This window comes from Phoxinus phoxinus (assembly GCF_949152265.1).
Source record: "Phoxinus phoxinus genome assembly, chromosome: 5".
NCBI classification, from domain to species: domain Eukaryota; kingdom Metazoa; phylum Chordata; class Actinopteri; order Cypriniformes; family Leuciscidae; genus Phoxinus; species Phoxinus phoxinus.
This window is the reverse complement of record NC_136880.1, coordinates 38,901,091-38,925,297: the sequence shown is the minus strand read 5'-3', so window position 1 is coordinate 38,925,297 and position 24,207 is coordinate 38,901,091. Positions and strand designations below refer to the sequence as shown.

Genomic DNA, 24,207 nt, shown 5'->3' with positions numbered 1-24,207 from the left:
ACTGTGTAATGGATTATAATATAACAAGCAGGTAAGATTTTAAAATGGTTCTTCTCAAATCAATAATTCCATGTCCTCGTCATTATTTATGTGGTGAAAACAGATTTTCTCCACAAATAATAATAAGTAGTACTACTATAGATTATCACTTAAATGTCCATCTTGTTTGAACTTTTTTGTTCATCTAGGCTCAAAGATGATTGCTAGGAACTGTTTATGTTTGCGGAAGCTTTGGGTTTAATGAGCTTATCAAATATTTAAACTCAAATCAATATTCCGTGTCTAATTATTAACTGTGGCAAGTAGCCGTGGAATAAGCAGGATAATGTGCATCCAACCGGTGGTTATTGCAGAATAGACCCGACCGGGTGCCTGGACTTGCATAAACCACTTCACGCTGATGCAAGCGATATCAAAAGGCTTGATGTACATTATCTCTTACTTAAAGTGATTTCTTTTCATGAAGATCCTTAAGTTTGCAAGGAAAGTGATCGATTATTCACACGCACTCTGATTTACTCTGATAAAGGCTTCCTTGAGCGAACTCCTCTCGTTCCAGTCTGCTGTCTGTCTGGTGAGGGCTCTCCAGGTCAGCTGCTCTCAAGCCTTCAATACTGTCCCCACCCAGCTACCCCCCTCTCTGTGTCATGATGGACATTTTACAGACCCTAAGCCTGTTTTGTGTGCATATTCAAACCTTTGTCCTCGGCTTTTCCTTATTCTGTCCATAAAGTGGTTAACTAACTATAGTCTTGTTTTGTATACTTTCATTTTGTAAAACTTGGCCGGTGTGCATGTTTGGACACTCTCAAAAACCGGACAAAAAATGATCAAGGATAAAACTGTACTCCGGTACATTATCAAAGATCCTCGTCCTGTAATATGTATTTTCCCCAACGAAAGGATCAATCATCTCACCCATTCGTGTGTTTGTTCTCGAGGTGAACAATCTCTTCTTTCCTTTGGAGTTGTTTATGGCCTGCTGATCCTTGACAGTCATTCCCTGATGATTGATATTTGGAGTAAGCTGGAGTTCACATCTGTGTTGATGGTTTGGTCTTTTCTTTAGGGACCCAGAGGGCTCGGGCACCAGCGCCCTACCGCAGAGACTTTGAAGCCAAACTGCGCAACTTCTACAGGAAGCTTGAGGCAAAGGGCTACGGGCAAGGACCTGGGAAGATCAAGTGCGTTAACACTGACAATGTATATACAGTGCCGTTCAAAGGTTTGGGGTCTGTGAGATTTTTATATTGTTTTGTAGTCTCTTACGCTCACCAAGGCTGCGTTTATTTAATCAGAAATACAGCAATATTGTGAAATATTATTACAATTTAAAATATATATTCAAATAGGAAACAGCTATTTATTTCTGTGATGGTAAAGCTGAATTTTCAGCCTCACACGATCCTTCAGAAATCATTCTATGCTGATTTGCAGCTCAAGAAATATTTCTTATCATTATCGATGTTGAAAACAGTTGTGCTGCTTAATATTTTTCTGGAAACGTGATAGTTTTTTTTCAGGATTCTTTGATTAATAGAAAGTTCCAAAAGAACAGCATTTATTTTTAAATCTTTGGCAATATTTTAAACTTTTGATCAATTTAATGCATCCATGATGAGTAAAAGTATTAATTTCTTTATACGGTATTTATATATATATATATATATATATATATATATATATATATATATATATATATATATATATATATATAAACCCTTACCTAAGACCTAAAACCTAAGACCCCAATCTTTTGTGTGTGTTTAAATATGCTGCTTATAAGTGTAGGCCAGTAAGATCAAGCGTAGGCCAATAAAGTAAGATAAATGTCCTACACTTCTCACTTCATCTTATTTTTTTTTAGACTGATTGTCAGAAGAGATCATCTTTTAGAAGGAACGTTTAACCAGGTCATGGCCTACTCCCGTAAAGAGCTCCAGAGAAACAAGCTGTACATCACCTTTGTCGGAGAAGAAGGGTGAGGCTCCTCGTATAGTGAGTGTTTAAGCAAAAGTCATAATGTGGTGGTTATATCTGAACTCTGCTCTTCTTTCCAGACTGGACTACAGCGGACCATCGCGAGAGTTTTTCTTCCTGCTGTCTCAGGAGCTGTTTAACCCTTACTATGGCCTGTTTGAGTACTCGGCTAACGACACGTACACGGTCCAAATCAGCCCCATGTCTGCTTTTGTGGAAAACCATTTGGAATGGTAAGGTTCTGTCCGCTTCCTCCCAAGAAATTCCACTTTCTGTGTGGTATGAGAAATCATTCTGAATTGCCATTGACAGAGAAATAAATAGTTATGCCATTGACTGCTCTCACAGACTGCTGTTATTGCTAGAATGTCTGTTTTTGAGCTTCTTTCATGGACCGCATGATGTGACGTGTGTTTTCAGGTTCCGTTTCAGTGGTCGAATTCTCGGCTTGGCGTTGATTCATCAGTATTTGTTGGACGCTTTCTTCACCCGCCCATTTTATAAAGCTCTTCTCAGACTGTGAGTGGACCGGAAAGCATTTCATGCATTACATTAAATCAACTTCTAAAAAAACAACAACAACAAAAATTGGCTTAAATTGAGAATGTCCTGTGTATTGTGTATATAAAGGTCTTTATTGAAAAACACAAATCTAATTGTCAGATTTTTTTTGATAAATAGAAAAAATTGATTTGAAATAGAAATCTTGAGTAACATAATAAATCTCTTTACTGTCACTTTTAATCAATTTAATGCATCCTTGCCGAAGACAAGTATTAAATTCTTTCAAAAATAAAATCTTACTGACTCTAAACTTTTGAACGGTAGTTTATATTTGCTTCCAAATTAGTGGCTGACAAAATTTTTATTTTTGATAGCCAATAGGAAGCAGATATCTAGATTTATTTGATTTAGGTGATTTTATTTTGGTAAATTCACCTGTTTTTTTTTACCGCACTCTCAAAAATCTTCCTTAATTCACTCTAATGCAATTCAACAATAAATGAACTAGAATAAAAAATGTACCCCTGTTTGCAGATCCACAGATCTCAGTGATCTGGAGTATCTGGATGAGGAGTTCCACCAGAGCTTACAGTGGATGAAGGAAAATGACATTACAGATGTGCTGGATCTAACCTTCACTGTCAATGAGGAAGTGTTCGGCCAGGTGGGAGAAACCCTGAAACAAATCCTGTCTTAACATCATGAAAATGCTTTCGCATTGTAGATTGTTATGCTTTCTCAATTCTATATATACATATATATAAACTCAGCAAAGAAAGAAACGTCCCTTTTTCAGTATACTGTATTTTTAAGATAATTTAGTAAAATCCACATTAACACATTCATTTGGTGGCGACGTGTTAAATTACGCTTGATAACGTTTTTAACGCACCCCAACCCAGGCGTGTGCGTCATCTTACATTGCATGCATCTTAGTTACGAACATGATGCAGGGCAACGAATGACTGTTTGATGAATCCTATTAGAATGCAGTTAAAATACCTCTAAAATTCAAGAAATTATGGCAAAAAAAATCCCCCTTGTTTATTGAACGGTTTGTTGCTGTTTTGTAATAAACGGCTGCCTAAAGATCCCTATCTTTAAAAATTCGGGGTAGAGCGGATTTGGAATGAATAAAAAACAAAAAAATATCTTTGCTGAGATAGTGTGCTGTATGTGCGTTAGGTAACAGAGCGGGAGCTGAAGTCCGGCGGGACAAACATGCAGGTGACAGAGAAAAACAAGAAGGAATATATTGATCGGATGGTGAAGTGGAGAGTGGAGCGAGGCGTCGTCCAGCAGACTCAGGCTCTGGTCCGAGGCTTTTACGAGGTAAGCATGCTTGTCATCTGATTTACTCTCTGTCTGTCCGTGTGGCCCCCATTTAACCTCTGACCTGTGTGTGTGTGTGTGTGTGTGTGTGTGTGTGTGTGTGTGTGTGTGTGTGTGTGTGTGTGTGTGTGTGTGTGTGTGTGTGTGTGTGTGTGTGTGTGTGTGTGTGTGTGTGTGTGTGTGTGTGTGTGTGTGTGTGTGTGTGTGTGTGTGTGTGTGTGTAGGTGGTGGACTCGCGTCTGGTTTCTGTGTTTGATGCCAGAGAACTGGAGCTGGTTATTGCAGGAACAGCAGAGATTGATTTAAACGACTGGAGAAACAACACAGAGTACAGAGGAGGTCAGAACACACACTTACACCTATATAGACACAAATACATACACAAATACACAACATAAATGCAGTCGGAAATCTTGATATTAGGACTGTGCCAGTCAAATCCAAAGATTTGATCCAAATCCAAAGATTTGATCCAAATCCAAAGATTTTGAAAGATGTCAATATGGATTCTTTTTCTCACTATATTGTATTGTCACTTCAAGACCTTGTATTCATTATGCATTATATTGGATTTATTTATGTGTTCATTCATATAATTTTCCTACAGTGTATGTCCTACCTGCTTGATTAAGAAGCAGATGGATGTTTCTCAGTGTAGTCAGATCTGCTTCTATGGAAAAAGTGAAATGTAAAATTCTAGTTGTTGTAAGAAGGTTGTGTATATTCATCATCAGGTTATCATGATGGGCACATCGTCATCCGGTGGTTCTGGGGAGCGGTGGAGCGCTTCAATAATGAGCAGAGACTGCGTCTGCTGCAGTTTGTGACGGGCACCTCCAGCGTGCCGTACGAGGGCTTTACCGCCCTGCGCGGGAGCAACGGCCTACGCCGCTTCTGCATCGAGAAGTGGGGCAAGATCACATCGCTCCCGAGGTATAGTGACACACCTTCTCGCCTTTCACAAATCTGACTTTGATTTGAGCTGGTATGCGAAAGGTTTAAAATGAATTCAAAGATGCAAATATCAATAATGAAATAATGAAAGGTACAAGTTTTACTAAAAACCTCAGTCAGCTGACAACTGTAAGCATTCGATTGATCTTTAAACGTTTTATCCAAGTTTCTTCTGCAATGTTAAAGTCAACATAAGACATGGATCATTATCAAAATTATACACCTGTCCTTTGTCTTTTCAGTCAGGAAAGAAATTTAAAACAGTCTAGAAATTCTGTGTAAAAGGTGTAAAAATATCTATATTTTAATATGAAACTGAATTTGACTGACAAATTAATTTTTGTTTTACAAAAAACATGTACGAATTTAAGTGCCTTCTGTTCTGTTAATTGAAATAAAATATAAATATTAGTTGAAAAACATTGAACAATAATTTTTAATTCTATTATATATATATATATATATATATATATATATAATGTTCTTTTCAAATTATTAGAATTGTTGCCTTGGTAATAAACTGAAATAAGTTGAAGCACTAAAATGATTTACTGGAAAAAGAAACTAAAATAAAAATAAATTAAACATAAATAGCAATATTTAAAAGAAATAAATAAGACAAAATGACACTGGCAAAAGCACATAACAAAATTCCTAAAAATTAAACTAAAATTAACATTAAAAATATAAAAATAAAAATAATTCAACATATTAATAAAACGAGAATAAAAATTAACAGTATTTAATAATATAAATAATTGAAAAAGAAATGTATTTAATCATATAATTGAAAATTAACATTAATTAATAATATAAATAATTAAAAATTATCATTAACAGAATCGTTTAAAATTAACATTAACTAATAATATAATATAATAAATAATTCTCCGAATTATCACTTATTAAAAGTATAATTACAAATGAAGTGTATTTAAAAAAAATATTCATAATTTAAAAAGAAAGCTTGTCCCTTTTGATTTATTTTTTCATCAATGTTACATGACCAGAGTTTCAGAAACTGATGACCAAACCATTTGAGATCAGAAAGGTGTTTTCAGCCAGGCTGATGGATGTCATGTCTGGTTCCTCAGGGCGCACACATGCTTTAATCGTCTGGATCTTCCGCCGTATCCGTCCTACACGATGTTGTACGAGAAACTGCTGATCGCTGTGGAAGAAACCAGCACTTTTGGCCTTGAGTGAGGACATCACGTGACTTTCCGTGTACACTGTATTTTATTACCTACTAACGTGGATCGTGTCCTGTGTTCGTTTCTTTGGTTTGTTCAGGACACCACTGCATGCATCAGTCACCTGCGCAGGTGTACAGTGTGTAACGGGTATGCAATAGTGAAAGAGAAGCCTTCAACCTGCTTTAACACTCAGGGCCTCGACCTCCGCTGGAGTCGCTCTCGGTTCGCACTCCATCATTTCGCCATAAACCGTCGTTTTCTTTTGGTGCATTTTGACAAGAATTGTAAAGTTAAAACCAAATACACTCACAGAAAATATCTGATTGAGGTGCCGTAATTACTGTAAATGTGTGCACTAGTGATGACTTCACAGAATCTCACCCAACACGTCGTCATCATCACCGGAAGTAACGTCACGTCATGTCACTTTGCAGGAGTCAAAGACAGACTAGGGGGAAGTGGCAAGTCTAAACCTTGATTTGACACGTTTTATGTATTAGTTTATCAATCAATACATTTTAGTATTCAAATCTTTTAAGCGTCAACGATGTTCAAGGCTTCATGCTGTTTTATGTTTTGTCTGTAATGTTTGAATGAAATTTTTAGTGTTGACACATGATTGCTTTCGATGAATGTTTTTGGGTATGTTAAAAAAAAACGCCCCAACATAGCATTTTTTCTTTAAGGTCATCACTGAAAGTGAAAATGCTGAGCAACTCAACCAATCCAGTTAGAATATGTTAATTATACAGCTGTGTAGAGTGAGATTTTGAACCAATGAGATTGCACTGTGGGCGGAGTTACCCAGCGAAAAATAACAAAGCAAGGGACTGACAAAATGTCTTGTCAGTGGCAGTTTGCGTTTGGTTAAGTCACTGTGCAAATGTGCATTCATGGTGACTGATTTATAGCGATTTGGGCATGTACTTTATGTAAATGAGCACTGCCAATAGGAGTAAAGACATCTCAAGTGAATGCTCATAATAATGAGCAGTTTTACTGTTCATGGTGTGATTCTTTATGCACTGCTGCAGTTTATATACACATTTCCCTTAAGCATGTTCATTTTTAGTGGCAAAAAATGTATTAGTTGTCAAAATGGAATGATTCTTTGTTTTATTAATTGTGTGTTTATTAAAATTTTCAAAAACCGATCATGTGAGCGTTACCGTCTGCGCTCCCATTGGCAGTTCATCGTGGCTCATTTGCATACGAATAAATATCCACGGTCACTTAAAATTTACTTCGAATTTCCTGATGCCATGATATGCACTCATTTCCCCCAATGTTTATAAAATGTATAATCTATTTATATCTATTTATATGGTGTCTTTTTATGACTTAAAGTGGTGAAGAGATTGTAAGAAATGACAGACCAAATAGTAGAAGAATTTGTGCACCACATTTCATGTTCACTTGAGTGTTTCAGCTGTTCGCGTGTTTAAGGTGAAGATAAGTGAGAAATTCTGAAAGTAATATATTTATTCAAAAAGGAAATTGGTTTAAATGTCAGAAAACATTTATTTGAAAGGTCAGATTGGTTCGTTCTGTGGGTTGGTTTATTGACGACTAGATTCCTGTGCTGAAGTTTTGATTATTGTTCATGTTTACATTTTAAAATGACGTGAATGTGTGTTTTATACATTAAGATCGTCATAAATCATCTTAACTTGATGCCATTTTAAAGGTGCATGTGTTTGTGTCTAATCCACACTTGATGAATCAGTCTTTTATTTTTATCTCCTAATATTTTCATAAAGGGATTGGTCACCCCAAACATGCATTGTTTGAATATGCAGAAGATTTAACCTTTCTTAACAGAATAACGTGAGGGTTAGGATTTTAATTTTTTTCATTTCAGTTTAATTTGGGGTGTACTGTCCCTTTAATGTGGTGATGGCGAAGTAAAGCAATCAGGCTTTGATAGTCTTTGAAATGTAATTCTATCTAAAAAAAAATCAATTGCAGCTCAAAATGAACAACACTTCAACTCAGCTTAAGATGTTAGGAATGTAGAGAAAGTGCATTTGTATTATTTATCCCAATTAAGAAATTATAAAATGTCTGTATATCAAATGTGTACATATTTGCTTGAACAGTCTATGTAAAATCTACATTTTAAAATGTGATGAATCAATTCAACAGCCAACAGTTTAGTTTTTTTAAACGTCTTCGTACATACTATTTACATAATGTTAGTTCAAAATGGATTTCTCAAATGTATATTACTATGCATATTTGTTTGGAATTATAAGAAATGCTACTCTTTGGCAGTTGTGAAGGACGTTTCTTCGGCCCTGAAATGAAAATGTGAGAGAAATAAGGAGAAGGTTCTGGAACATACTGCCTCTCTGTAAACAAGTCATTCTGGGAAACGCAGAAAGAGTTGGCTCCTGCTTCCACCTCGGACACATACACTAGCCTGCTTATGTCTTTTTACACTTTTAATCCATCTGTATGGAAGAGAATAAGAGCGGAAATGTACAAATGTTCATTTGAATAGTGTGTTGAGGTCAATTATAGCGCCTCTCTCAGGCTGAGCTCTGTAACTACAGCATTACACTGTTAACGAATGTCAATAAACAATCACTTTCTATCTGAATTTGAGTGATAATCCATCATGGTCTGAAATATCGCTGACTCTGGGAAATTTTACAATTTCTTTGTAACATTAGATATAAAAATTAGATTTGGTGTACTGTGTAAGGATGTGCTATAATTACATACATACTGTACTCTTAAGACTGATAGATTTTTACTAAATACAGCAACAACAAAAAAACTAAACTAAACGCATATTACCAAAAATGTATGTATTATCAAAAGCACAGTAATTATTTGTATAATAATAATGATAATGATAATAATAGTAATAAGTATTATAGTCAGACAGTCAATACTCAATATACTCTGACTGCAGATTGGCCAATCAGAATCAAGTATTCATTTATTAATTTGAGACTTCAAACATGTGCCTTGAATTATGTTTTAGGCATTTAATTTAAACAGGGTTCAGCTATTTATAGAAGACATTTCACTCGAAAATATTGCACACTGAAGAAGAAAAAAATAAGTTATTAAGATTAATGTGAGGTTTGCCTCTAAATGTATCCAATCTGGTGTCTTCACAGTCTCTCTTCTCATAGACATTTTTTATTTTGCCCTGTAATATTCAAGAGAATCTCAAGCCAGTAGAAATATGCCAAAGCCAGAATGTTACTGTGACCATAATCTGCAAAATAAATAACAAAATAGCCTACATTAAAAACGTCATAACATTTAATGAAGGATTTATATGATTAATTTGCTAAAACACTGTGATGTAATATAAATATATTGCAAAATCAGAACAGAACAGATTGGAGGAAGCATTCATATGGATGTTTTGGCAGATGCACGGAGGACAGATGGTCGCCAGAGCTCGTGGAATATGAGGATATTTCTGGAGCAGGAACAGGGTGGTTTTGGGGGATAACACTGGGGGTTTTGAAGCGCTTGAAAGAAGAAGGAAAGTTTGAGACATGAAGCCTCAACTCGGTCTGGAACGAGATTTAGTCAGATTCAGAACAGATTTAGAGAGAACTGAAGAACAGATCACTGCTGCTTACCACACTGTACTTTATATACAGTTTTCTTTTATCATTATTATTATTCATCATACTATGCTGCGTTGTTGCATCTTGGAAATACAATGGCATACCTACTACTGTACTATTCCTATTTTTGTTATGTGGTCGATATTCTGATTAATTGGTCAGTGAACATGAAAGGCCAAGCTGAGTGCATTGCATTATGGGATAATAACTAGGGCTGTCAAAAGATTAATCGTGATTAATCATATCCAAAATAAAAGTTTGTGTTTACATAATATATGTGTGTATACTGTGTAGAATTATTATGTATAAATACACACACATTCATGTATATATTTAAGGAATAATTGCATTTATATACTGTATATACATTTATATAATTTATATTATATATAAATATTTTATATATAAATATAACCAATTTTTCTTAAATATATACATGATTGTGTGTGTTTTTATATATATAAATAATTATACACAGCACACACACATATATTATGGAAACACAAACTTTTATTTTGGATGCGATTAATCGCGATTAATCTTTTGATTAATCTTTTGACAGCCCTTATACTCGATGTATATGCAGTATGTACACTTTAAATGGATATTTAGTCATTCAACTTCGGAGTCTGATAGCCCCCTTCCCTATCCGCTATATAATGTAATATACGCAAGTTGAGTGCATAAAGTATAATTAAGTGCATCATCTGGGTATTTAAAGTGTATTATTTCCTTTTTGATTATTTCCTGAATTTTCAGTGTGAACACACTACTCACACTATTTATACTTAAAAACATCAGATGAGTGCATAAGTCCGCATGTTGGGACGCACATAGCCTATTTACTCAACCGTGTGCGTGTAGTGTATGAATTTTATACGATTGATTCATCGTTCAACATGAGTCTGACAGCCCTTTCCATACGTGTCCAATCCACACTTCATTTTTTGGGTAAATTGGTGACATGACATGAAGGCCAAGTATAGTAACCCATTTTCAGAATTTCTCAGAAAGCATTTAACCAATTCAAGTTAGTGCACACACATTAGAAGCAGTGAGTGAAAACACACACACACACACACACTGCAAAACGTGGACACGCACACCATTTTGCTGCGGCACCCGGGGAGTGATTGGGGGTTAGGAGCCTTACTCAATGGCACCTCAGTCATTTCTTGCCAGTATTGAAAATCGAACCCACAACTTTCGGGTTACCAGTCTGACTCTCTAACCTTTAGGCCATCACTGGCCCCTAGTGCAATTGGGATGCATCTAGTTTTTCTAGTTGTATGCTGTACATTTTGGCAATTGTAATAGTTCTCATTGTAATAGTGTGGGTATTGTGTACACTGTACAGTACATACTCTTGAAAAAAAAAGGGCTCATTGGGTTCTATATCCCTTTATGCCAAAAAGGTCTTACAATACTTTAATTTAGAGTTTTTTCCCCTACTGATAAAGTACTTTATACGTATGATTAAAAGCTGTTTAATTCATTAATTTTAATTTAAAAACGAATGCTGTGCTATACCATACACTGAAACGCATAAATTCGAGTCACGAACCGAATGCAATGATTGGACGAGCATTTTATGGTCCTACGCCTTCCACAGACGAGATATATACATATAAATACATTTAGACCACTTAGCCTAACTTAGTGATGGCTATCAGGATGTGAAGAGGCTTTTAACCAGCATAACAAAACATGATTCTGGGACAAATCGCCTACCCTGCCTTTAATGCAATTCAATTATTATTCTAGCTTTAAGTGTTTAAGGATTCTTCACTTTAACCCGTGTTTTTGAGCTCACTGTGCTGCTATGGAGGAAATCTGCTCACTCTTGTGAATGTTGGTTTTTCATATGTAATGGTTATGATTACTACACACTGAAAAAGACTTACCAAGGGAAATCTTTCAGTATTGGCCCGAAAATTAACCAATCTAGTTTTATTTCCAGTGAACACAGAAAAATTAAAATGGCACAACATTGTCTTGAGTTTATATTAACCACATGACCTAGAGCACTTTAACAAAGTGCACTTGTTTTTCTGCATATTTCGAAATTTCTCACAAAATGAAACAATTGTGACTGTTTTGACCGTGTCATGAGAAACTTGTGATTCAAATGTCTAGTTACTGAGGCTTAATGTTTTACTGACTCCTACTGGTCAGATTTAGTAACTACAGTGGTACTAGACAAGTCATGACAATAGAATAATAAATGATCCAAAGATCCCAGTGCTTGCTAAGCTGTATTAAATTGTAGTATTCAAATTCTCATGTTTTACACACATTTTTACAAAGTCAAACAGAAATAGGTTATTATTCCTGTGACCCATTTATTTTATGCAACCCTGCTTTTTCAATATGATCATATATATAATGTTAAGAAATAAACAATAAATAAACATAAGTATATCGATATATATACAATCACACACACACATACACACACACACACACACACACACACACACACACACACACACACACACACACACACACACACACACACATATATATTTATATACATATATGATAAAATGGATAAAATGACAGTGTGTGACATCATCTATCTTTAATTAAGCACATAAACAGCAAAAAAATAAAAAATAAATAAATCACAATTTCTCCAAGTTACATCCTGGATAAATATATATTAACATTTCAAGTAGGCAAATCTATGAAAATGCCATAATCACATGTGCTTAAAAAAACATGCTGTCAATCATCTGTTGTACAGGAACTCTCTGACCGTCCACTGGCATGTGTTGTCTGTGTTTAACATTGATGCAATGCTTCTGTATAAAGTTACTCTTCAGACTCCGTCTTGTTGAAAATCTCAATGGTTTCTCCTTCCCTCAGTTTTAGGAACACTTGCTGGAGGAGCCATCTAGTGACAAAAGAGGTTAAGATGATCATATAATGTATTAGCATACACAAACCCATGAAGACCTCAGGCTTTGAAGGTTTCAGAGGAATGTCTCTATTCTGGGATGTTTGCAAACATGGTTACCTGTTCATAAGAGTGTCTCTGGTGGACGTTGTGTAGAGATAACCTCCAGTCTTTGACCCGGTAACTGGGATCTTCAGCTGAAAATGATTTATACAGTGTATATAGAGTTAATATACAGTGTGTATTGGGCTGTAAACGATTAATCGCGATTAATCGAATCCAAAATAAAAGTTTGTGTTTACATAATATATGTGTGTGTACTGTGTATAATTATTTTGTATATATAAATACACACACATGCATGTATATAGTTAAGATTTTTTTTTATTCATATATAAAACAGTTCTACTTATATATAATATAAATCATAAAAATATATATGCAGTATATAAATGCAAATATTTCTCAAATATATACATGCATGTGTGTGTATTTATATATACAAAATAATTATACACAGTACACACACATATATTATGTAAACACTGCATATTAATCTCGATTAATCGAATCCAAAATAAATGTTTGTGAGTATTTCTCAGGTTGATGGTGCTGCTGACCTGAGCGCTGCTGTGGTCCATGCGGTTGTGTCGGTCAGATAAATGGATGTTGTGGATCTTTAGAGGAGGAGCGCCCAGACTGGCCATGGCTGTGGAATTATTGTTCAGTTGTTCAAGGGCCTGACGGTAGTACTCTGCTTTTGCAAAATTTTCTGAAAGAAACAGGACACCATTTTTTACAGGATTTTTGACAGATAACATAAGATGTGATTAACAATGACTTACTCTGCATGAGGTAATACATCATAGCGCAGCCGCCACCGGTCACTACTGTGATGAATATGGTCATCTGCTGCAGGAGGCTGGTTGACCGACTCATCCTCAAACTCTATACAACAGCAGTACTGACAAAATATAACAATGCCAATGCATGTATTTCCTTCATGATCTTAAAAACCTTATCAGGCTTCTGCTTCAAGTGCTTGAAATTAGTTAGAAACAGTGCCAGTCCAAAGTTTGAAAACATTACTATTTTTTATTGTTTCTGAAAGAAGACTTTTGCTCTTCAAAACTGCATTTATTTGATCAAAAATACAGATGAAACAGTAATATTGTGAAATATTAAAATAATGGTTTTCTTTTTTAATATACTCTAAAATAGAATGTATTTCTGTGATGCAAAGCTGGATTTTCATCAGCCATTACTCCAGTCTTCAGTTATTATCAATGATGAACAGTTTTGTAGCTTAATATTTTTTTACTTTTTATCCATCAATGAATCCTGAAAAAGTATCACAGGTTCCAAAAACATATTAAGCAGCACAACTGTTTCCAACCATTGATAATAACTGACTATCAAATCGGTATATTAGAATGATTTATGATTATGTGACACTGAAGATTCTGTGCTGAAAATTCAGCTTTGATCACAGAAATAAAATGTCCATGAAAGACAGTCCTAGCATGGGACATTCTCTAAAAAGAAAGTCCAAAAAAACGTTAAACAGTATGATTTAGACAGTAAATCAAGTAAATTACAGTAAATCAAGTAAAGACTACAACAACAGTACAGTGAAATTTATTTGACAAATCTGCCTTCGTCTTAAAGATTGATACTTTAGTAAGATGTCAATGTCAAATGTCACATCATTTCATAGAACTGAGACCTAATTTCGTCCATTCATGGATCGACTTCAAAGGCTGTTCATAATAATAATAATAATAACTCACCGTCACTTCGATTATTTTTATAAGACACTAAAAGCATAGACAGAGTATATAACTAAAAGGAGCGCGCTATGGACGCGGCCATGTTCGTTTTATTTTGAAAAATAAAATAAAAATTGTAAACATTGATGTAGATGATCTGATTAAACGCATAGCAAAGCTATTTATTATAATATAAATAAATAAACAAACGTGTCATTAAAATTATCAACTCTTAATTTTTACGATACTCTGTTGATATATTCTATGGATATATTATGTATTTGTCGGCAACCGGAACACGTGGGGCTGGAGCGCGTGACGTCAGACGCACGCGCGGTTACGAAAAAAGAGTTATGAAAGTTCTTTCCTGAGTCACACTAGAATGTCATTCATTTCTCTTATTTCACTGCGAATGCGTTAGAGATTCACACCAAAGGCTCGTCGAGGACATTCAGAGGTGAGGACATTCATATCTTGCTCTTTTACTTATGCATATAGTAGAATTAAAATAATTCGTTGTGTAATCTGATCTCTCATTTGCGTGTTCTTGAGCGCGATGCAGAATGCAGATGTGTTTCGTTTATGTGGCGCTTTTGGTGATTTAATTAACACGCTTTTTGAAGCATTTCAATAAACCGATTTCTTTCCTGTATATCAATATACAGTTTCTAGTATTTGAGAAAATATATATGTATTGGCAGCATAATAGCCAAATTATTGTTATCAGTAGTTGTCAGCTGCTGGTAGCTGGTTACATGGACACCGTCACATGACATAAAAAATAATAATATATATATGTCTATATATATTTATTTTTGTTATATATTATACACCATGTCACATGACAAAAAATATATATATATATATATATATATATATATATATATATATATATATATATATATATATATATATGTGTGTGTGTGTGTGTGTGTGTGTGTATATATTTTTTAATTCATTATGTAATTTGAAAATGAAAATAATAATATAAAAATGTCATTTAATTTAGTATCTACGTGTATCATTTGTCATTTTTAAATATAAATTAATGTCTTCGATGCTGCTGTCATTACCACCATTCCAAACACTTTAAATGTTAATTCTATTAATAATCACATAAAAGTACCGAAGTTAAGAAATACCCTCAAACATAAAGTAAGGCTTTGAGATATTTATCATGAAATAAAAATATATATTTTAATAGCATGCACTTTAATTAATAATTTATTAATTATTCAATGAGTAGGAAGGAGAGTGACCACACAAAAATAAAACACACTTAACAACTTGTTTAAAAAAAATAAAAATAAGTTCCAGATAATAGGAAATGTCTCCCATTTTCCCCATATTAAATAAATGAGTAACTACTATAACCAAGACCTGTTTTTCCTTACGCAATATTCAGAAAAGCACTAGTTATTCAAGTCGATTCTCAAGAAACTTGTTTTTTTCTTTTTCTAAAGAAAGTGTGACTAAACAAGCCGTTATCAGTCAAACACACATGCAGACATGCCAAAAACTTCATATCTGCGAACATTCTTCTCAAACCAGTTTCTCTAAAAAGTGTTATGCTCTGCCATGTCTTTACAAGCTTGTTTTCATAGGATGACAAGGTCAGTGTAGATGTGGATCGATCCACTCCATGACTGTGTGGTAGATTTCCCCTACTCACCTGACTTAAGTTATCCTCTGAGTCTGACTGACTTAAGTTAACCTCTGACTGACTTAAGTTAACCTCTTACTGACTTAAGTTAACCTCTGACTCTCAACCTCTGACTTAAGTTAACCTCTGATTCTCAACCTCTGACTTAAGTTAACCTCTGATTCTCAACCTCTGACTTAAGTTAACCTCTGACTCTCAACCTCTGACTTAAGTTAACCTCTGACTCTCAACCTCTGACTTAAGTTAACCTCTGACTGACTTAAGTTAACCTCTGACTGACTTAAGTTAACCTCTGACTCTCAACCTCTGACTGACTTAAGTTAACCTCTGACTGACTTAAGTTAACCTCTGACTGACTTAAGTTAACCTCTGACTCTCAACCTCTGACTGACTTAAGTTAACCTCTGATTCTCAACCTCTGACTTAAGTTAACCTCTGACTGACTTAAGTTAACCTCTGACTGACTTAAGTTAACCTCTGACTGACTTAAGTTAACCTCTGACTGACTTAAGTTAACCTCTGACTGACTTAAGTTAACCTCTGACTCTCAACCTCTGACTGACTTAAGTTAACCTCTGACTGACTTAAGTTAACCTCTGACTCTCAACCTCTGACTTAAGTTAACCTCTGACTGACTTAAGTTAACCTCTGACTCTCAACCTCTGACTTAAGTTAACCTCTAGCACGTCTCCAGTCGAGTCGGATGACGTGTCGCCCCTAATAAACACTATCATTTGAGAATAAGATCTCTAGTGTTCCACTAACCCTCTGCACAGCAGTAACCTGACAGATTTTAGACACTGCCTTTAGATATGCTTTAATCACGCCGGAGGATCTCAGAACAATTTCAGAGAGAATCCCACTAGCAAAAAGTAGACAACAGTTTATATAGAATAAGTGCATTACAAAGGTGACATGATCCGTTGTTACATAATTTTTCTCGGGTAAATGTTACGGGTAAAAGCACATTTTGTGACCACAAAACCATTCACATGGGTACATTTTTTTTGCATTGAGATTTATACATCAATTGAAACTCAATAAATAAGCTTTCCATTGATGTATGGTTTGTTAGGATATGACAATATTTGGCCGAGATACAACTATTTGAAAATCTGGGGGAAAAAATCAAAACATTGAGAAAATCGCTTTTAAAATTGTCCATTTATGTTCACGATTGTGCTGCATTCACTCACAAAAATATATATTTTTATACATTTACAGTAGGAAATTTACTAAATATTTTCATGGAACATGATCTTTACTTAATATCCTAATGATTTTTGGCATAAAAGAAAAATCTATAATTTTGACCCATACAATGTATTGTTGGCTATTGCCACAAATATACCCGTGCGGCTCGTGACTGGTTTTGTGGTCCAGGGTCGCATTTGGAATCCTTGATGCTTCAACTTATTACTCAAAGTAATGAGGTAAAAAATAAATCAATATACAAAAGCATATACATGTTAATTCTGTAGGAATAAGGAATGTTGGTTATGATTCATTACATTTCCTTTCTCACTTGTTTGAAGCTTTTTCCATATATGCTGCATTTGATTTGATTCTTCATCATACAGAATTTAAAGGAGGTTCAGAACAAACTCAGTTTTATGTGTTCACTATAAGCACACTCGTAGTTAATGCTGATTTTCTGCTTCAGGAATCATCATGTTGGGATCAGTGGTTGTAGGTCTGGGCATCGCAGGATGTGTGAGGATGAGAGATTTAGTCGCTCCTCTACCGTCCAGCGCTGCAGAGAAGCTCAGCATCAGCGGCTTTGTGTCCAGGTCAGTGCCTCGTCCACACATTCATGACACTTGATTTCTTACACACATTTTTTTCTCTGTAGACTCAGTAGATATTTCACATCATATAGCAAATATTTACTGTTCTTTGCTTGGTGTGCAGTTTAGAAATCCATACGCCTTCATAAATAGACCACGGTGATGATGTCTGCACTTTAAACATGCATTTGAGTCCTCTTATTGAACGAGCCATATATATATATACTATATAATATAGATCAAAAGTTGAGAATTTTTAAAACTGGTAATTTATTAAAAAAAAGTATAATGCTCACCATGGTAGTATTTATTTAATAACAAATACCTATAGTAAAAACAATAATATTGTAAAGTATTAATAATAATTCAAATAATTGTCTGTTTATAAGAGAAATAGAAATAAAACATTTCTATTTTGAAATATAAATCTTTTGTAACATTACACAATTCTTTATTTTCACATTTGATCAATGTGATGTGTCCTCGCCGAATAAAAGTATTAAATTCTTATTTTTTTATAAGTATTTTTTTATAGTCTCTTATTTTATAAAATTTTTTATCTTACTTACCCCACATTTTTGAATGGTAGTGTTTAAGCAGGATCAAACCTGCAGAAATGTTTTAATATATCTATATATAATTACACAAATAAATAATATAAATAAATATAATTCCTTTTTAATACATTTTATTCCCAAATTGATTTATTTTATTTTATTTTAAACTTCGTTTATTATATTTTAATGTATTTTTTATATTATTTTTTAGCTTTATTTAAAAAAAAAATGTCATGTATTTATTTATATTTCCCACATGTATTTATTTATTTATTTATACATGAATTTATTTTTACTTAACATAGAAATGAGGTATATATATAGGATCATTTGTTGTATTTGTGCAGGAGGACTCTTGAAGATCAGCAGGGTGTGAAGCAGATCACTATGACGGAGGCGTTGAGCAGAGCTGACATCCACGTGGCGTTTATATGCACGGAAAACACCAACCATGAAGAGAGCATCAGGTATCACGCAGATAATCTCTTCTAACCCCTCTCACATGGCAGACATGCTCATTCCTGATGTGATCTGCTCCATCTCAGGCAGTTCCTGGAGGCGGGGAAGCACGTGTGTGTGGAGTATCCCGTGACCCTCAGCTACACGTCTGCAGTGGATCTCTGGAACCTGGCTCAACAGAAGGGTGCATGTCTTCTGTCTTCTTGAGTAAAAAGTAGAACGTAGAGCTGCACGATTAATCGTGAAAAGATTGCGATCTCGATTCAAACACCCACGATATCTTTTTCCTTAAAGGATAATTCCGGTATTTAACACCTTGAGTTAAAAAAATTTTGACAATGGTTCCTCTCTCGAGTTTTTGACTATAATAGAATTGGCCATGGACCCATTTAACATTGGAGTCAATGGGCATGTCCGAAAATGTCATTAAAACAGCCAATAATGTTCATTTACAAAACTGTTAAACTCACCGAGTGGTTAGTGGTGTTCGTTGATGATTATAAACAATATATCGTCGCAATATATGATTCCAATCCGTTTATTTTGCTATAGTGGAACTATTTTTTTAGTTACCGTGTAACTTCCGCTCAATATTTGAATCTGAAGCGTTAGCACACTCCCGACCACTTGATGGCGATAACCGATGTTTATGTCTCGCGGGACACTCACGGTCACAGTCGAGTTCAACTTCATATTGCACTGGTCAGTGGTCACGTCTTTCAATATTTTCAAGGTTTTGTTTGTTTATTTCGCTTACTCTCCCGGAGCACAGTTGCTCTGCTCGCTAGCCTTATGAGAAACGGAAGCGAGCAAAAAGACTACATCGACCAAATGTAAACAGCCCCCTTTCCGTTTCCGGTAGCGCATTTATATTAACGAGCACTCAGTCCTTCAACAGAATTCAATGGGATTTTACAAAATGACGAATAAAACACGACAGAAACTGTATTTCGCAACACTTTTTGTTTCTGGAACATCAACAAACATCACTAATCACTCGGTGAGTTGCACAGATTTGAAAACTAATGTTAAAGGTTGTTTTAATGACATTTTCGGACATGCCCATTGACTCCAATGTTAAATGGGTCCATGGCCAATTCTTTTATAGTCAAAAACTCGAGAGAGGAACCATTGTCAAAAAAATGTTGTCCACCACTCTTGTTCATCCAAAACAAACTACAATATAGACTCAAGGTGTTAAATACCGGAATTATCCTTTAATCATGACAATGATTCGGCTCTATGTCTATTAAACCTTTGACAAGTACGATCACAGCGAACATTCAGATCTGGGTTCTGATCCAGAGAGAGCAGTTGTCGTGTACAGGGATGAAACAGCTTCACAAACAGTCTTTTCAACCACACAGTGTCATTATTTCTGTGTTACAATAATTCAGATTATCACAGAAGTACAGGGATGAAAGTTTATAGTTTGGATATTAACACTGATGTCTACGGTAGCGATCAATATAGAGTAAATCACCTTTTAAAAGTAACCTGCCGCTTCAAATAACGGAATGTATTAATTATATCGTTACACCAGTAGGTGGCGACAAGTGGCTGGTAAAAATATATATTTGTCATTGAATCATTCATTCAAGAGATAGAAGTATTTATTAGTGAGTCATTGAATCAAAATTCATTCAAATTATTGAAACATTTTAAAATGGCTGCAAATTATATTTTATCAGATCCTCTTGTAAATTAAATGTTATTTTGTTTAGTTGTCTGTTCAGACTCGTGGGAGAATCGTGATCTCTATTTGAAACAAAAAAATGTGATTCGCAGTTTATCTCTAGCTCTAGTCGAACGTTTGTCATTATAAAGCAGCTTAATAATATTTTCTACTTGTTTTAACTTCAATATGGTATCTTCAGGCCTGGTGCTTCATGAAGAACATATCGAACTGCTTACTCCTGACTATAAACAACTGAAAAAAGACATAAGTGGGAGAACACTGGAGAAGGGAACACTGCACTTCACTGGTATGACAGCACACAGTTCATCTGCTTTTCCCAGGGTTCTCTAGGGTTTTGAGTGACAGTCATGTTTCTCCTCAGGTGGACCCCTGAAGCCAAATTTTGGGTTCCCATCGTTCAGTGGCATTTCCAGACTGACCTGGTTGGTTGATCTTTTCGGGGAGCTCACGGTTACTGCTACATCTCTGGTGGAGGAGAAAGAGAACAAATACATGAAGATGACGGCCCATTTACTGACCCAACAACACAAGTGAGCACACGAGCACCAGAGAGGGCCTTCTTTGCTTCTGATTTGCTTTGTATTATTACATTTATCCAATTTTTTTAATGCATAGCTGCCAAATAACGTGACCATAAACAACTAAAAATGTAGTTTGACATTTAAATGAATGTGCTGTATATTCATTCTAAAGTTTGGGGTCGGTAAGAGTTTTTTTATTGTTGTTGAAATAAGTATATTATGCTCACAAGGCTACATTTATTTAATGAAAAATAAGGTAAAAAACAGTAATATTGTGAAATATTATCACAATTTAAAATAGCTGTTATATATTTGAATATATTTTAAAATGTAATTTATTCCTGTGATGCAAAGCTGAATTTTCAGCATCATTACTCAAGTATATATACTCATACTGAAGTATTATTATTATTATCAGCGTTGAACAGTTGTGCTGCTTGATATTTTTGTGGAAAGTGTGATTTCTTTTCTTTTTCAGGATTCTCTGATGAATAGAAAGTTCAAACGAACAGCATTTATTTGAAATGTGTGTAGCATTGTAAAAGTCTTTATCGTCACTTTTGATGCATCCTTGCTGAGTATAAGTTAATTTCTTTAAAGAAATGTATTGCTCCCAAACCTTTTAACAGTATTTTTAGCTTTTAGTTTTGAGTGACTCATGAAAAAGTACTTTTACCTTTCTATGTAGATTGTACAGTTGTATGGGTGGTGCTTGCATTTCTAAGTGGTCACTTGGGTGTTACTAAATGGTTGACCCAACCTTAGATCAAATAGCTCAAAACTGTATGAACTTTTTTGACCTGTTTTCTAATCTGACATGCATTAAACACAAGTGTTTTCTGGCGCAGACCTCTCACTTGGATTGAAGAGCGAGGCCCAGGACTGGGCAGAGTCAAGCGCATCGACCTCCAGTTCCAGGACGGCACCATCAGCGAGCTGCCGGCCGGTCAGCGGGAGCCAGTGGGGCTGTTCATGCAGGACCTGGTGCTGTTCGGCCGGAAGCTGCAGGGGGACGTCTCTGCTGCCGAGCTCCAGGCGGAGAGGAGCCGGATCTTACACTGTCTGGAGCTGGCGGACCGCATGCAGCAGCTCAGTGCGAGCGCTCAGGCCTGAACCTGTCCTGATGCACAGCCACTGACAGTGGGATATACGCTCTGTGTTCTCACAAATGTGGGATATAGACAGGTATAGAGACAGACACGTGGAGTGTAGAATAATTTAAAAAAAATTAAATGTATCGGTTTTTTTTGGTAACACGTTACTTAACGCCTTTATATGTAATGCATTATAAAAAATATTTTAATGCTTTAATTATGTCTTGTAATGGACCTTATAATGCATTATATGATCTCACGAATAATAATTGTAAAGACAGTTTTAGTACTTTATAATGCATATCTATTCATTAAACACACCTTTAGAATGCATTAAAACAAGACAAACAACCAATTTCTGATGTACCAATGAATCTGCAAATATTATAATGCAATTATTTATGAAAAGATATAATGCCTTCTATAATGTACATTATGAATAGCTTTATAATGCATCATACATAATGGCTTCAAGTAAAGTGTTACCGATTATATTTTTTTCTAATAATTAATGAGTTTATTAATCAGTTGCTGTTAAGCTCTAAAAAGACCACACAAAAAAAGAACCACCATATAAGTAGTGACTTAGTTTACAAAATGTATTATATATATATATATACTTTCTTTTTTTTTCTTTTCTTTTTTTGACCTTGACAGCTATTTTTAGGTAATTTAAAAAAATCAGGATTGGGAAATTGCAGTGATTTAAAAAGTCTTTGATTTGGAAATTCAACTAATAGTTTTGTGTTTAACTAGCGGGCCGCATCAGAATATGCAGTAACAGCACAATCCTTCAATGTATCATGCAACTCATTACTATAGTTATTGATTAACGTTACATGGCTAATTTGTTATTTAAGGGTTACACTTTATGTTAAGGTTATGTAATTCCATTGTGCTTACTCAAATAAGTACTGAGTAATATTACATAGCTACATGTACTTACTATAGAGTTACACTTAGGGTAAGGTTTGTTTTAGTTACTTATAATTATGCATAATTTACTTTTATTACTATATGTAAGTACATGTAGTAACGTGTAACAGTCACCTTACAATAAAGTGTTATCTTTGACAGAAAGGGAAGATTCCTGTGGACTACTTGTTGTAAATCAGTTGGTATTTAGTATGTGACTAATACAGGGAGTTGTGCTTTTGTGCAATGGATCTGCACACAGTTGAAAATGTCAACTTTCAGACGAATGAACCAGTGGTTTCGGTCATGTTCATACAGGCTGGTGCATTGCAAAACATGTGTGTAATATTTAAGTTACTCTGTTGACATTTTGTAGTTTGTTCTGTGACAACTGGATGAGCTCTGTAGGCATTCATACATGCTTTGGAGCAAAATCAAAGTATTCTTTGAAAGTTTTAGGATTTTTTTTTCTTCTGATCATCCTTTCCTTTCTGTGTTCTTTATGAGATCATACATGAATGGAGCAGACCATGGACACTATTAAGGAAACAAATGTAATGCACATATCATTGTCTGAGAAGCTGCCACAAAGAGGAATGTTCAATGTTGTTTCTAACCTAAATGCATCGTTTACGTTTGTCTTGATGTGTACTTATTTGTGTTATTCAGTTCAATAAAAAAATGGCGCATGCTTTATGGAATTTGTTTCTGGAGCTGAATCCACACATGCACTTGAAATCACTTATTTTGAAAATGTAGCTCTTTTTTTAAAACCTTTTTTGCATTATAAGTTTTTAAGCACGTCCATCCCAATTTTGTTACTGTAATTAAATAAATAAATGAAATACAATCATCCTGACACGTCTTAAATTCAAGTCAATTCACATTTATTTGTAAAGTGCTTTTCACAATTTATATTGTTTCAAAAATTCAGTAAAATGTTATGTTTGTTTTTTATTCTTCCACATTGTTTTACGCAATTATTATGGGTGCCTATACTTAATTGTCTGTTTTCTTAATGCAAAATATTTTTTCTGTTAACGCTTTACTATAAAGGTTGATTTATCGACGTGTTGATTTATATCTAATTGAAGTATTAGGTATCATGACCTAACAGTGAACAATAATAGGTAATGTAAAAATGTATATCTAATGCATTAATAACAAGTGTAACCTCGTAGTGTTAGCGTTTGTTCTTTTGCATTTGAGATATGAAATATGATCCAGACATGAGTCATGACACTCCTGGATTCCTTCCTCAAAAGTGAATTAAACATTTACA

At 34.7% G+C, this 24,207-nt stretch overlaps 3 protein-coding genes across 5 annotated transcripts in view; 2 read left to right on the top strand and 1 right to left on the bottom strand.

The window, feature by feature from the left end:
• Window positions 1-8,566, top strand: part of hecw1b (HECT, C2 and WW domain containing E3 ubiquitin protein ligase 1b) — a 36,223-nt gene extending 27,657 nt beyond the window's left edge. For all 3 annotated transcript variants that reach the window (XM_079611883.1, XM_079611884.1, XM_079611885.1), the window contains 9 exons: window positions 1,070-1,184; window positions 1,868-1,981; window positions 2,061-2,213; window positions 2,401-2,499; window positions 3,019-3,148; window positions 3,670-3,816; window positions 4,041-4,155; window positions 4,551-4,749; window positions 5,865-8,566. In XM_079611883.1, the coding sequence (XP_079468009.1) occupies window positions 1,070-1,184; window positions 1,868-1,981; window positions 2,061-2,213; window positions 2,401-2,499; window positions 3,019-3,148; window positions 3,670-3,816; window positions 4,041-4,155; window positions 4,551-4,749; window positions 5,865-5,976 (1,184 nt within the window). In that variant the 3' untranslated portion in view covers window positions 5,977-8,566. The remainder of the gene's footprint in view (window positions 1-1,069; window positions 1,185-1,867; window positions 1,982-2,060; window positions 2,214-2,400; window positions 2,500-3,018; window positions 3,149-3,669; window positions 3,817-4,040; window positions 4,156-4,550; window positions 4,750-5,864) is intronic.
• Window positions 8,567-11,487: 2,921 nt separating this feature from the next.
• Window positions 11,488-14,547, bottom strand: coa1 (cytochrome C oxidase assembly factor 1). Its single transcript, XM_079611907.1, has 5 exons — window positions 14,252-14,547; window positions 13,307-13,425; window positions 13,082-13,233; window positions 12,582-12,658; window positions 11,488-12,458 (listed from the first exon to the last, which is right to left on the bottom strand). The coding sequence occupies exons 2-5, from the start codon at window positions 13,398-13,400 to the stop codon at window positions 12,377-12,379; spliced, it is 405 nt and encodes a 134-aa protein (XP_079468033.1). The 5' UTR covers window positions 13,401-13,425; window positions 14,252-14,547; the 3' UTR covers window positions 11,488-12,376.
• blvra (biliverdin reductase A) lies at window positions 14,529-23,782 on the top strand. The gene is made up of 7 exons (XM_079611905.1): window positions 14,529-14,687; window positions 17,557-17,683; window positions 18,585-18,704; window positions 18,783-18,880; window positions 20,574-20,681; window positions 20,757-20,925; window positions 21,765-23,782. Exons 2-7 carry the CDS (start codon window positions 17,565-17,567, stop codon window positions 22,027-22,029), a joined length of 879 nt encoding a protein of 292 aa, XP_079468031.1. The 5' UTR covers window positions 14,529-14,687; window positions 17,557-17,564; the 3' UTR covers window positions 22,030-23,782.
• The last annotated feature ends 425 nt before the right edge of the window (window positions 23,783-24,207 follow it).